The sequence below is a fragment of the Halichondria panicea genome, chromosome 10 (genome assembly GCF_963675165.1).
Source record: "Halichondria panicea chromosome 10, odHalPani1.1, whole genome shotgun sequence".
NCBI lineage: Eukaryota > Metazoa > Porifera > Demospongiae > Suberitida > Halichondriidae > Halichondria > Halichondria panicea.
Window position 1 is genome coordinate 4,236,082 of NC_087386.1, and position 12,904 is coordinate 4,248,985.

At 41.6% G+C, this 12,904-nt stretch overlaps 4 protein-coding genes across 4 annotated transcripts; 2 read left to right on the top strand and 2 right to left on the bottom strand.

Moving 5' to 3' along the window:
- Nucleotides 1-2: 2 nt before the first annotated feature.
- LOC135342991 (xaa-Pro aminopeptidase 3-like) lies at nt 3-4,298 on the top strand. The gene is made up of 13 exons (XM_064539895.1): nt 3-229; nt 290-344; nt 411-503; nt 556-699; nt 921-984; nt 1,200-1,240; nt 1,360-1,472; nt 1,613-1,886; nt 2,226-2,376; nt 2,914-2,986; nt 3,047-3,093; nt 3,238-3,413; nt 4,063-4,298. The coding sequence occupies exons 1-13, from the start codon at nt 97-99 to the stop codon at nt 4,190-4,192; spliced, it is 1,494 nt and encodes a 497-aa protein (XP_064395965.1). The 5' UTR covers nt 3-96; the 3' UTR covers nt 4,193-4,298.
- Nucleotides 4,299-4,927: 629 nt separating this feature from the next.
- On the bottom strand, nt 4,928-7,778 carry LOC135342998 (clathrin light chain A-like). Its single transcript, XM_064539902.1, has 5 exons — nt 7,600-7,778; nt 7,471-7,518; nt 6,752-6,900; nt 5,956-6,108; nt 4,928-5,240 (listed from the first exon to the last, which is right to left on the bottom strand). The coding sequence occupies exons 1-5, from the start codon at nt 7,711-7,713 to the stop codon at nt 5,066-5,068; spliced, it is 639 nt and encodes a 212-aa protein (XP_064395972.1). The 5' UTR covers nt 7,714-7,778; the 3' UTR covers nt 4,928-5,065.
- Nucleotides 7,779-7,782: 4 nt separating this feature from the next.
- LOC135342999 (small ribosomal subunit protein uS13) lies at nt 7,783-9,421 on the top strand. Its single transcript, XM_064539903.1, has 5 exons — nt 7,783-7,836; nt 7,951-8,049; nt 8,121-8,207; nt 8,894-9,087; nt 9,241-9,421. Exons 1-5 carry the CDS (start codon nt 7,834-7,836, stop codon nt 9,314-9,316), a joined length of 459 nt encoding a protein of 152 aa, XP_064395973.1. The 5' UTR covers nt 7,783-7,833; the 3' UTR covers nt 9,317-9,421.
- Nucleotides 9,422-9,735: 314 nt separating this feature from the next.
- Nucleotides 9,736-12,757, bottom strand: LOC135342987 (E3 ubiquitin-protein ligase TRIM71-like). The gene is made up of 2 exons (XM_064539891.1): nt 12,526-12,757; nt 9,736-11,887 (listed from the first exon to the last, which is right to left on the bottom strand). The coding sequence occupies exons 1-2, from the start codon at nt 12,715-12,717 to the stop codon at nt 9,839-9,841; spliced, it is 2,241 nt and encodes a 746-aa protein (XP_064395961.1). The 5' UTR covers nt 12,718-12,757; the 3' UTR covers nt 9,736-9,838.
- Between the last annotated feature and the right edge of the window lie 147 nt (nt 12,758-12,904).

Genomic DNA, 12,904 nt, shown 5'->3' on the forward strand with positions numbered 1-12,904 from the left:
CCTTCTCTTACAAACTTACCCACGTGGACTCTCCAAAACTGGAGGCGAGAAAGAAGAAGAAGGATCCATAAACTTGAGGTTCCTAGCTAGCTGACAATGACTTTTCTACTGCCTCGAACTGCTCGTGTGAGTAGAAGACTAGTTGCTTGTGTACAGATGCGTCATATGAGCAGAGATGTTGGTCAACCAACTCATTTTTCTCATCCAGAACTGCTAGCTACAGGAGAATGTGAGTGAACCTTGCACATGATTATATTTTGCCTATCATAATTATATTGTTACACTGCAGTGCTGCCTGGTATGCATCGTGAAGAATTTGCTGAGAGACGATCAAATTTAATGAGGTATGTGAATCGATATAAACAATAGATATTGTGTGAATTCTCCTCTCCCTCTCATGCTTACTGTAGAGGTATTGCTGAAACTCACAGTGGAATGACAGAGGACAAGCACCTCGTCATTATTCCTGGTGCTCACATTAAATACATGTCAGAAAACATTCCGTACGTTGGGTAGCATTTCCCTACTCTTTATTCATTTACTTGGCACTTTTAGGTACCGCTTCCACCAGAACACAGACTTCCTATACCTTACTGGGTGCCTTGAGCCTGATGCCGTACTCTTGCTTGAGACTACCAATCGTCAGGCCCTCCCTGAGCACAAGGCAGTCCTCTATGTACGCACAAGGGACCCTCATAAGTGAGTTCTATTCTATTGCTACTAGATCGAGCTAAGCTATTAAATATACATTGGGTGCAAAAAGTGGGAACTAATCGACCATGATCGTTGCTAACACAGAGACACACAAACTCACCAAGGCACAATAACAGTTCTTAATGAAGGTATTGGTAATAGAGTTAAATGTCAATTTTGAGGTCCCTGGCAGATCTATGTTTATGCTTCATGTTAATGTTGTACAGGGAGATGTGGGATGGACCCAGACCAGGTCCTGATGGTGCACTGGAACTGACGGGGGTGGATGAGGTATATTTATTGTGTGTTTCGAAGTTAATAGTTAAGAACCTACATGTACCAGGGGTCATAATCTCACGCTATTTATGTGTAGTACATGTAGATTGATGCATACATTGCTGTAGCTTATTAGCAGGACACGTCTATAATGCAACTAATACTGTTCTAGGTGCTCCTAGGTGGTTTGCTATCAATAAACATTTTTCAATCATCCACCCCTTCCACAGGCGTATACTCTCAGTAATCTGGAGCAACATTTGGAATCTAAGTAAGTAAATACTCAGCAGCATCCCATCTTTTTCCTTCTTTTGAAGGCATAATATGGAGCACGTGCAACATAAGTGCTATGATATTAATTTTGATGATCATAAAATCACCTACCTGTAGGTACAGTGCAGAGGGCTACATAGTGTGGTACGGCACTCAAAACGTGGTGCACCCTGAGCATAACGAGCAGATAATCAAGGGGTTAACCAGTTCACCTGAATCAAGAGTAACAAGTAAGTAGTGCTCTGATACCATGTGCATTATCTCTCTGTTATAATTATGTTAATATGTATTACTGTTGTTTGATGGTGTTTTGCGTGTGTTTAATTTTACGCTCCTCTCTTATATCTGGCTGCACGCTGAATCTACCCAGGTGTTCATAACCCCTCGACCCTTATTGCTAAACAACGGCTGATTAAGTCACCATCAGAGCTAGCACTCATGAGAAAAGCTGGAGAGATCACCTCGGAGGCTTTCAGAACGGTACTAGGGGCCACTAGACCAGGGGTTAACGAGGGTCAACTAGAAAGTGTGTTTGAGCACTCTGTAAAGATGGCGGGGGCACAGTGGATGTCTTACCCACCAGTAGTGGCAGGGGGAACGAGTGCAAACTGTCTGCACTACATCGCCAACAACAGGGTACTCAAGTAAGCTGGAAATGTGTATAACCTTATCGCGTCCACTTAGACATTACGGTATTTGGTGAAATGTTATTGTTGGGGCTCAAGTTAGTACATGTATGAGATATCACACCCATTTGTAACAGATATAGGGAAACAATTTTTGGATAAAACACAGAAGTGACCTTTGTTGAAGTTGTGTACACGCCTGAGGGGAATTTGGTCCCCGGCATTTATGTATTTCTTCAAGGGTGGCCGCTAGGTGCTACAGTATAGGAGGGGTTTGAAGTAGTTCTTCTATTTTTCATTGACAACTTATTCTTTTTTCTTGTACATGTAAATTATATGCTTTCCCTTGGTTGCCAGATCAGGAGAGCTAGTGCTGATGGATGCCGGGTGTGAGTACTACGGCTATGTGAGTGACGTGACACGCACCTGGCCAGTGAGTGGAGAGTTTTCGGCCGCTCAGAAAGAGCTCTACGAGGTGGTAAGGATGGTCAAAGAAGAGTGCACCCAGGTGAGGTAGTATGCATACATGGACTATTGTCATGCAAGTGAAGTAGTGGGAAAGACCACAACCAAACGTTTCCCCTTATTTTGATTCCTGCCAACACGACCACATAGGTTTCATTGTTTGGTTTACACTGTACATGTAGATCTAGTTATCAACATCGTACATCTACAGCATGTACATATACATGTACCGTATAGCGGGACATTTTTGCTTTTCGCTATTTGGTTCCAGGGTCCTCAACAGAAATGTTCGTGGGTTCTAATATTCGCGGTTTAATACTAGGAAACCACACCCACCAATATCTTTACATGTGAATACCAGTGCCTGGGAGTTTAATCCAGTTTTAATTTTCGCGTTAACTGCTTTGCCCTCGAAAAACGCGAAATTTGCACCTCACTAAAGTTTCCCGCTCTACGGTTGTATATATATATACAATCATGTAATTTAATGTACATGTATGTGTTAACATTGGTGTACAATAGGAAAGCGATAATAATTGTTACTGGAAAGAAAGTTTTATTTTATTGTCCATCCTTGTAGTTGTGTAGAAAAGGTGTGACACTCAGCTACCTCCACTCGGTAGCTGTGGACCTGCTGGCTGGCCAAATGAAAGGTAAGCTAAACTTCACGTGTGCTCTACATGACTGTAACCTTATTTACCTGTGTTGACCAGCTGTAGGTATTCTATCGGATAGGATCTCAACTTCCAAACTAGTACAGGTACTTGTACTAACTGTCTAAAATGACACAGTCCATTTCCTCCTATACAGGACCCGTACTGTTTAGATTATTCATAACGTATTGAATTTATAGCGTTTACTGCATGTACCTCACCTTTGACCCCCCCCACCCCCCCCCCCCCAGATAATAAATGAGCTTTACCCCCATCATGTGGGCCACTACCTGGGTATGGACACACACGATACACTGTCAGTGGACAGGAACACAGAGCTGGTCCCAGGCATGGTGGTCACCATAGAACCAGGACTCTACATACCAGCACTCTATGCTAATGGGGCACTCACTAATGGGTTTAAAGAGTGAGCTACTGTAGCAAAATTATTTATTAAACACTGCATGTAAACAACTACGCACGATTGCATCGTGCATTTGTACATACAGTAGACTCTCGTTAATCTGGCCACCTTGGACAGTGCAGTTTCGTCGCAGTAGCGAGGTATAGCTGCATTACAGAAAGTGGCCGCGGCTATATAATTCGTGGGTCCTACCTCGTATCCAATTGATACATAAAGAATCATTAGAGTGTAATTCAGTTGCCAAACTACACCCAAAATGTCATGGCCTTATACTTCTGGTTTGGTGCAGCCAACACCAACCAGTATACAGAATACGAGGTGGCCGGATTTCGTAAAGTATTGATGTAGCTATTGCCATTTGTGCCAAATTAACGGCCGGTATAGCTAGAGTGTACATGTACGTACTGTACGTGTATGGCCGATATAATAGCTACAGCCTACGTACCGTGTGCGTCACAATACATGTATTAAACATATTATTATACTCTTGTAATGAATTTGGTTCTTGTTTGTAATCATGTGTGTGCCAGCCGTGCCATAAACCAGCTTGCATTAATTATAGTATGTGTGAATAATTATAATTATATCAAGGATCAATCTTTTTCCGAGCTAATATAATTATGTCTTACGTATAATTATACTACTTCTGCAGACTGCAAGGCACTGGCATAAGGCTGGAGGATGATGTCCTGATTACAGAACAAGGACCCGAAATCCTCAACAAAAACTGCCCAGACTCTGTAGAGGAGGTGACCAAACTAATAGCTCAAGGATCTAGCTGAATCTCTAAAATTAATATTTTTGTTCATGTGAATTTGTGAATTCTTTGCTTTCGTGCATACATGTAATCGTATGATGTGCTATTAGTGACTGGAGTTTGTGCAGCAATTAATCCCTTATCACATCCGGTCCAGTATATAATTGCACGCTGTTAATCATGACGTATTGTTTTCAAATAACAGCGGCGGCTGAAAATGTCAATAAAACTGCTGAGAACTTCAATTATGATTAGGATCGTTAAATTACTCGTGCAATAATAATAGTTATAGCACTCGCGTACTGCACTCTATTAGTAATTGCTTAACCTTAGCTAATTAAGGTCACTAATTGGTTTCCTCCAAATTTCTTACACTGATAACAAGTCTGCTCATGGTCTCGAGGCTATAAAAAATAGCACAAGTATCTCAGCTTCTTTTGAGCAAAATTGGTAAAAATATAAAGTTTTGACACTCCCTGAAAATGTTTTTAAGTTTATACATGTATCAGGAGCACATGAGGGGATCCGCGTATTAGACACTCCTGTTTTACACTAACACTTAAACTAGAAAATTAAAGTAGTAGCTGTAAGATAAAATCAGAGAAAACTGATTAGTGACTTTGCTAAAGTGAAGGGTTCCAGCCTCCTGTGGATGTATTCATGGATGATGCTCCTGAGGTATAATCATGAAAAATGTTTGATGGCTTCCCAATTCGCTCAAAATGGCTTATTCACCAACTCTATGGAGTTTCAATAATGATGCCATAATAATATTCATAATTATACATACCCTCACTGAACACAGTGATCACAGATACAGTAAAAACTCTCCAACAAAACGCCTAATACAATCTAGAGACAGACTATTGCACTAACTCCCCAGAACGTTATATGCCAGTTACTCTCTAACTAGAGGGGTCTGCTTGAGCTGAAGGAAGATGGACCTCATACGGGAGACGTCTTTGGTGTTCTTGCTTGTCTTAGAGCTGAAGTCACAAAGACGGGCCACCCTCTCCCACTCATGACCAGGCACGTCTTCGTCTCTCTCCTCAATAAACACATTCTCTGCTTGTCTGGAGGGGAATAGTATTTTGAAAGCTTATATATAATTATGGGGTGCTGATGCCTCGGTGGAAACTAGGAATGAAGTTGCAACATGAATGTTTAGTTTGCATGCAGGAAATGCAAAAAGAGTGGGAAATGATCAACCACGATTGTTGTTAAAAAGGTCCAAAGTTCATCACGCGGTAGACTAAGTAGGAAGTGCAACATTAATGCAATGGCTGCGTGTCATAACTTTTGCAGCTCATTTCTCACTCTGGCAGCTGCGTTCTACTGCAAAGCTGCAAAGCTAACCACTAAGAAAAATAGCAATAGATCTTGCTATGCATGACTCGGAAAAAACTGCACAATGACAATTCGAGAACAAAGCTTTAGTTGTGTAAAATCCAAGAAAGTGGCTTAAAGCCTATAGAAGCTATTACTTGAAGCTGCACCTGCATTGCACCGGTAGAGCAGCTATGACAGTCTACACAGACAGACACACAGCACTGACTACAGTAAAATCTCGATTTATCCTTGGCTTGTGCAAGTGCACTGAGGAATAATAATTATGTACGTTCTATAGCGTACATGCAAGGAACAATCAATTTCTATACGCAGAGAAGCCTACTTATTTAGCCCAGATTTTAACTGTCACTATTCAAAAGTATACACTAATTCTTTGGAAGAAACAAGACAATAATGAATGCTTCCGCTCTGCACTGCTACTCTCCTTTAATATTATACCTATTGAGACCCTTGGTCTGGTTGAGCTGCTCTTCGTGTCTGTTGTACCACTCCTCCAGTTCAGTCTTGGCCTGGTTTTGCAGCTCCTCTAGAGCATTGGTCTCTTCTGTGTCCTTCTCGGAGAGACGCTGTTCTTGCTCCTCACGCCATTGCCTGTAGAGGGGAAAGACACGTACGTTTCAAAACAAAACAAGAGGAGGTACCAGCCCTTATTCTGTATACCTGTGACCCAGCCTCTTTTTTTTTTACACGATAGGAGCATGCAAAGATCAACTATAATTTATGAGAGCAAGAGAGAACACAACTATCCATACCAAATCCATTATAATATGCACACCGTAATAACACTAAAAATCTCCGCATGCTAGTTAGCACATAAAGCTGTACTGAAGTATTGTCTTACTTAAAGCCTGTCACTCGATTCAGATCACAAGAGCAGGTAGTTATCACACAGACTATTGTAAGCACCACTTATACTAACAAGCTATTGGTCACAATCACTACCATAGCTTGGCTTACGGTGCAACCTGGAACATAAACAATGTATTCTAAATCGTTGTTCTACACTGAGTAATAATGACCCTTAAGTACATGTATATAATAATTATTATATTTATACTAGGGAATGATCATTAGCCTGACTTGTATCAACTGCAAAGACTCGTACTAGAGACATTTTCAACAACAATTTCCCGTGAGTACTTTTTTGCCATGTACACATTATACACGCATACGTACTACGGTACCTAATACAGTTGTACGTGTGTGTGCAAAACCGTATTTTACTTTAGCTTACTTTATGCACTCAGGTACAGCAGTGACTGTGTCCATGTTTGAGACTGCAGAGTAAGGGTCCTGAGAGCCGGAGTAAAAGTCTTGAGGAGCCGAGTACGAGTCCTGAGGGGCAGGCTGCTCATACTCTGAGCCTGATGGTATCTCAGGCTCCTGGAGAAAGGGAAGAAAAGGATTACATCATTGTATGTACACAGAGACTACAGTACTTAACGATCCTATCGTTTTACAGTGTGTAGTATTAGGACATTCACATAACGCATGTTTAGGGAACGAATAACCACGTAACTTAAGGAAAAAACGATACTTTTCTGTTTACTGTATAAGCTCTATTTAAGGCGCCACATTAAAATAATTACGTTGGTAAAGGTGGCTCTATTAGGGGTTGGAAAATTAGTTTCGAGGCTGGCATATGTGGAAGGAAGAATTCTGTGATCTGTTTGCTCTATTTACCAACGCGCCGTCTACAAATAATTACTCACACGTGGTGGAGCTCCATTTGGAATTTCAAAAATTACTTTGGAGGCTTCATGGCGCATCTTTAGAGGGGCGCCTTATAAAGAGCTTTAATATACGGTATAATATTATAATTATCATGCATTCTACAGCTATCATGTGACATCAATACTGTAAATTAAAGATTCGACACACAGTAGTATATTATATACATGTAGTAGTAAACAAGCAAGGTGTTCTCGATAGTTCAACAGTGTACCGACTTACTGTTGAGAAGAAGTCTAGCTGTTCTGGCTGTTCTGGAGGTTGCCCATCCTATGAGTCAAAAACAACTGGTTTAAACAAGCTCACACCAGATTTTAGCCTTTTTAGCTTTTACTCTCTATACACTCATACCTCTGCCCTTGTCGTGCTGGTTTCCATACCCAGGGTGTCGGCAGCGATGCCTGCTAACTCGTCCTGCTCCCTGGCCAAAAAGGCAGCCGCTGGATCTTCCTCAAAACCTTCCATTTTCTTTTTGGCTGATAATTTTATTATAAACTTAACTTGTGACCACTTTTTCTTGACTGAACTTCCTGGACTTATTGCGCATGCGTAAGACACGCCCCTTCTTTTTACAGCTTGGAAAAAATGGTGAGTCCATGTGGTCGTGGTAGTGTTTGTAATCGTCTTGCATCTTGCGTACTGTAACTGTATATGACTCTGAAGTTATTCAATAGCTAAAGGTATGTGTTCATTTGTTCACAGGCGATGATAATTCCAGACAAGTTTCAGCACATCTTGCGTGTGCTGAACACCAACATTGATGGTCATCAGAAGATCATGTTCGGCCTCACTGCAATCAAGGTACTTTTGCACTATTGGATACTCCTTATAGAACCCCCAAAAGTATGCGTTATTATTCGATTGACATTTAGGGTGTGGGAAGACGTTATGCCAACCTTGTCCTGAAGAAAGCCGATATCGATATGACCAAACGTGCTGGAGAGCTCTCTGATGAGGAGGTATGGTGATTATATGGTCAACGCTATCTCTAGGTGGTATATTAAAATCATTGAGTTATTATTCCATGGGATGTCATTAACTTCCGTATTTATAGCACCTGTAAATTGGAAATGGTGATATGTAAAGGATGGTTCAATCCAAATGGTTCTTACCAATAGAGGGAAAAGTTATAGGTGTGGCTTAACAAAGCTCAAACTCAGCTTGAAGAACTGGCCTCTAAGTCTCAAGATCTATTTAGCGGTGGTCCTACTACCTAGTATAGTAGTATAAGGCTAGTAAGCAATGACCACCTGAATTCCTTCTGTATGTTTACTGCTTTAAAGAACATCTTGAGGCCATGGAAGCATGCGGTGCCATGTACGTTCTAAGCACCACAAAAAAATAAGTAGAGGAAAAAAATTGAATTCCACAGTGGGTGCTTGTATTAGGGTGGTTCTATAACTAGAACGACTACAGTAGACCATTAATTTGGCGAGACTTGGCAATATATAATTTAATGAAGCATACCACTGATTTAGAAGGTGAAGTGCATTGTAAACCTTCAACTTACTCAAAGTTTATGGTCCAGAACTTCTCTTAATTTTAATACCGTCTCGATTATAATTGTAATCTTGAGTACTGTCCTGTTGTTATTCATTACTTGTGTACTCGTGCTTTGCAATCCCCTTTTTCCCTCCTTACACAGATTGAGAGGGTGGTGACAATCATGCAGAACCCACGGCAGTACAAGATTCCCGACTGGTTCCTAAACAGACAGAAAGACCATCGCGATGGCAAGTACTCCCAGATCTTGGCCAATCAGCTGGAGCACAAACTGAGAGAGGATCTCGAGAGACTCAAGAAAATCCGTGCTCACAGAGGGCTCAGGCATTACTGGGGGTGAGTGACCTGGCCTGCTTGGGCATATTTTATGGGATTGCTTTTAGAATTTTATGAGGCCTAAACACAAAATGACGACGTCTTGTTGTGACTATTTTTAGATTGCACCTAAAATACTGCTGAATTCACTCTTGTGCCCTTTTCCCCTCGCAGTGTCCGTGTGCGTGGTCAGCACACAAAGACGACAGGAAGAAGAGGTCGTACTGTGGGTGTGTCCAAAAAGAAGTAGTGAACTGTTTTGAAATGTGCCTTGTGGTTTGTCAATTAAATTTTGATAATCTTATCGGAAATTTTGTCAAAAAACTCTTCACAAAATATTATTACTCTTTTCTAAGCTTCAAAATACAAAAATTTCACTCCATCAGCATGCACACGTATATGATGTCTGTGCATATAATTACATTGAATGGGTGCTGCATAAGTGTACAAATGTATAACAACCACCTCCGAATAAAGGCCAGTTGCTATATATAACGGCCAGGTCCCAAATGAACAGTTTGTGTATATACAAAAACAACCTCTCAACATGCCATGAGGCCACCTCTGTATCCAAAACATTGTTCCCCAAAGGTGTCCGTTATAGAGGAGTTCCACTGTAATATTGGATTTTATCAATTGAAAACCTCTATCCTACAAAATTTTAGCAGATCGATGTAAAATTAATTGTCTGGTATGAACTCACTCTATTAAATTATTACAGTCACACCTTGCACACAAAACCTCAATGAAAATAATATGCTAAGCATTAATACTAAAATATCTGCACTCTATGGTTTGAAAAGTCAGTCACATAGAGATAGCCATCATTGTCCACAGTCAGGCTGGTTGGAGTGTTAAACTGCCCAGGGAGCTTTCCAGAACGTCCCTTTGTATCGACAAAATCACCATCTGTTGTGAAAACCAGCAAACAGTTTTTGTTCATATCGCACACATAGAGAAGGTCACCGTCAATAGCTATTCCGCCTGGAGAAAATCCACTGCGGCCTCGATTCTCAATTTTTCTCAGATGGTCCCCTTTGCTATTGAAAATGTGAATGTTGTGCAAGTCAGATACAAAAATGGAGCCATTTTCGGATTCAGTAATCGAATGAGGGGCAATAAGGTGGCCTGACACGTTCTCAAAACCGTCTAACTGCGAATAGTGGTCTAGCTCTCCGAAAACTCGTATCTCATCCAGATTAGTGTCCAACAAAACAACGGCCTGGTGACCCCTATCACACACGTAAACGCTGTCTTGTTTCTTGTTCAAAAGCACACCCTGAGGATTTCGCAACTTTGAATACACAGCAATGGGTTGTCCATTCTTTGTGAACTTCTGTAGACGACCATTTTCCTTTCCATCGGCAACGTAAATGTTTCCATCGTTGTCAACAGCAATACCAGTTGGGTGCCAGAGACCACCCAGGTTTTGACCTTTCAGCCCAATTTTGCGCAAGTATTTGCCCTCCTGGTTAAACACGGCAATCATGTGATGGTAATTCCTCGTAACATAAATTTCTCGATTCGTATCACAAGCCACACCCCAAGGCCACTCCTGCTGATCAATTTTCAGTGTCAGCTGCCATGGTCCAATCGGTCCTCTAGCAGCCACAGAATACGGAGATCGACTGATTTCATTGCCCTCAATCCGAATCGATATCTTGTGCTCTCCTTTCGATTTTGGACAGTATTCGACTTCATATGTACCTATCTTTTTACCGTGAGACATCTTGACTGGAACTTTCTCTTGTATGCGAGCAACAGTTATCTCAACTTGAACAGATTGTTTCTCGATGCATGGTTCTCCCGCATCGGTTAAAGAGTGGATGACAAAGGTAGCTTGTTCACCAACCTTGGCTTTTTTGATCCCAGCACCAGACGCATGTGATGCCTCAAAGCTTGGAGACATGTTATGCTGTATGTGAGCCAGGACAAGTTGCATCAAATCAGCCGACAAAGCTGTAGGGAGGTCAACCGAAACACAGGCTTCAGCTGTTGATGGCCTCTTTGAAGACATCTCTTTGAGACGAGTGTTCATGTATCGTTTGAGTGCCAATAGCTCAAGGTCGCTTGTGTGTACAAGAGCCTGCTCCCCCATCTTCACAAGGTGGCCAGCTTCCTCGGCTTCTACAGTAGATGATTCGATTTCTTTTGATGTTTTTGCCAGCTGGTTGTCATAAGTGGTATCGATTTCACTTAGGAATTTTGTTTTCAGAGTGTGAAGTTGCTCCTGGAGTAGCTGAAAGTTGGTAAAGACTGTTTTCTTTAAATCCTCTCGCTGCTGTGACAGTGATTCATGAGAAAGTTGTGACAAATTGACTCTATCGGAAAGCACGAGCTGAGTCTTTTTGGCCAAGTCCACGCTCCTTTGTAACTCCTCCCTCTTTACCAGAGCAGATTTCGAGACTTCATCGACATCATGATTAGGCTGCTTGTGACCGTCAATCATACACCTGGAGCAAATCAATTTCCTGCACGTTTTACAATACATTTTCAACTGTTCTTCGCTATGTTTCTCGCACTTCATTGAAATAACGTCATCCGCCGATTTCAGTGATTCGATTAGATAATCCTTCTTTGCTCCCTGTAATGGAGAAGTTTTGTGATTCGAGAGATTTTTCATGACACGATGACTTTCAAGACAGGCCGAGCATATCAGTCCACATGTGGAGCAGCAGGACGTGGCTCGGGAATCGATCTTGTGGCATTGGTCACATTCCACACGCCCTTTGCCGTCAGTGGTTGATGCTATCGAGTGGAGTCGAGCCATCCGCTGCTTGAAGTGGGCATTGGGAAGACTGTCCAGGCCATTTTTCGGAAGCTGTGAGGGGGAGATCATCTACATGTATGACACTTCAATGTTTGATGATAATGCTTGTACAAGCCAAGCTATAGCTAATAAGTAGACTACAGATATGTAAGAGAACTATGTGCAACAAAAGTTATACATGACGTTGGGAAAATAAAACAATAGCTACACGTAGGGTTTCATCTAGGATTAAATGTTTGGGGGGAAGGTTTAGGGGCGCGGAAACACGACGCAAAATGTTTGACCACACACCCTATTACATGCTAGTGCATCACAGTAGATGTAGTTACATATTGCACATCATGTGACAGTAAATATGATGATCTTATTATTCTACAAAATATTTGGGGGGAAGGGTTCACCCCTTCCCCCATTAGATGAAACCCTGCTAATACCAATTAAGGTCAAAACTGTGAAATGGGTAGCCATCTTGAGTGAATGCAAAAGCAATAACTTCATTTAACCCACACAATGATCACATGCCAATCTAAAAATAGACAAAACAATGATATTGAGCTGGGATCAATTAACTGGCTCGTACAGCTACCACTGGATGTGGAAACGCCACGATAATCCACATCGATGATGTAAATATGACGTGCCAGTTGATCCAAATCCATAAACTAAATGTTCTATGGATCTGTTCTCACCTCAGTGACTTCAGAGCAGAGGGGACAGTCCACTTGAAACTTGAGACCCTCCTTGTCTCTGGGACCATCTCTAGTAGTTAGACAGGTCCTACAGAATACATGCAGACATGGAAGAAGCTTGGGGTCAATGTAGAGCTTGTGGCATTGCCGGCAGGTCACTTCTTGTGAGAGTTGATCACCAGTTGAGGCCATTTTTTTTGCTGACTTCGCTAAAACGTCTGTTCTTTTCTTTATGGTCTTTAATTTGCTTCAAAGCCCCGATTCCTTGCCACGGTTAGCCTCGATCCCAGGCCGCAAAGGAGGCATTGCATGCACGGTATGATAATGCACCTAAGCTAATTTACTAATTTGCCTAGCTAAAACTAGACTATCCTACCAT

Coding starts and splice junctions, on each gene's coding strand:
- LOC135342991 (XM_064539895.1), top strand. CDS start 97: ATGACTTTTCTACTGCCTCGAACTGCTCGTGTGAGTAGAAGACTAGTT. Junction 504..555: donor TACATGTCAGAAAACATTCC/GTACGTTGGGTA, acceptor TGGCACTTTTAG/GTACCGCTTCCACCAGAACA. Junction 700..920: donor CGCACAAGGGACCCTCATAA/GTGAGTTCTATT, acceptor AATGTTGTACAG/GGAGATGTGGGATGGACCCA.
- LOC135342998 (XM_064539902.1), bottom strand. CDS start 7,713: ATGGAAGGTTTTGAGGAAGATCCAGCGGCTGCCTTTTTGGCCAGGGAG. Junction 7,519..7,599: donor CCAGCACGACAAGGGCAGAG/GTATGAGTGTAT, acceptor TTTGACTCATAG/GATGGGCAACCTCCAGAACA. Junction 6,901..7,470: donor AGCTAGACTTCTTCTCAACA/GTAAGTCGGTAC, acceptor CCCTTTCTCCAG/GAGCCTGAGATACCATCAGG.
- LOC135342999 (XM_064539903.1), top strand. Junction 8,050..8,120: donor TCGGCCTCACTGCAATCAAG/GTACTTTTGCAC, acceptor ATTGACATTTAG/GGTGTGGGAAGACGTTATGC. Junction 9,088..9,240: donor GGGCTCAGGCATTACTGGGG/GTGAGTGACCTG, acceptor TTCCCCTCGCAG/TGTCCGTGTGCGTGGTCAGC.
- LOC135342987 (XM_064539891.1), bottom strand. CDS start 12,717: ATGGCCTCAACTGGTGATCAACTCTCACAAGAAGTGACCTGCCGGCAA. Junction 11,888..12,525: donor TCTGCTCTGAAGTCACTGAG/GTGAGAACAGAT, acceptor TCCCCCTCACAG/CTTCCGAAAAATGGCCTGGA.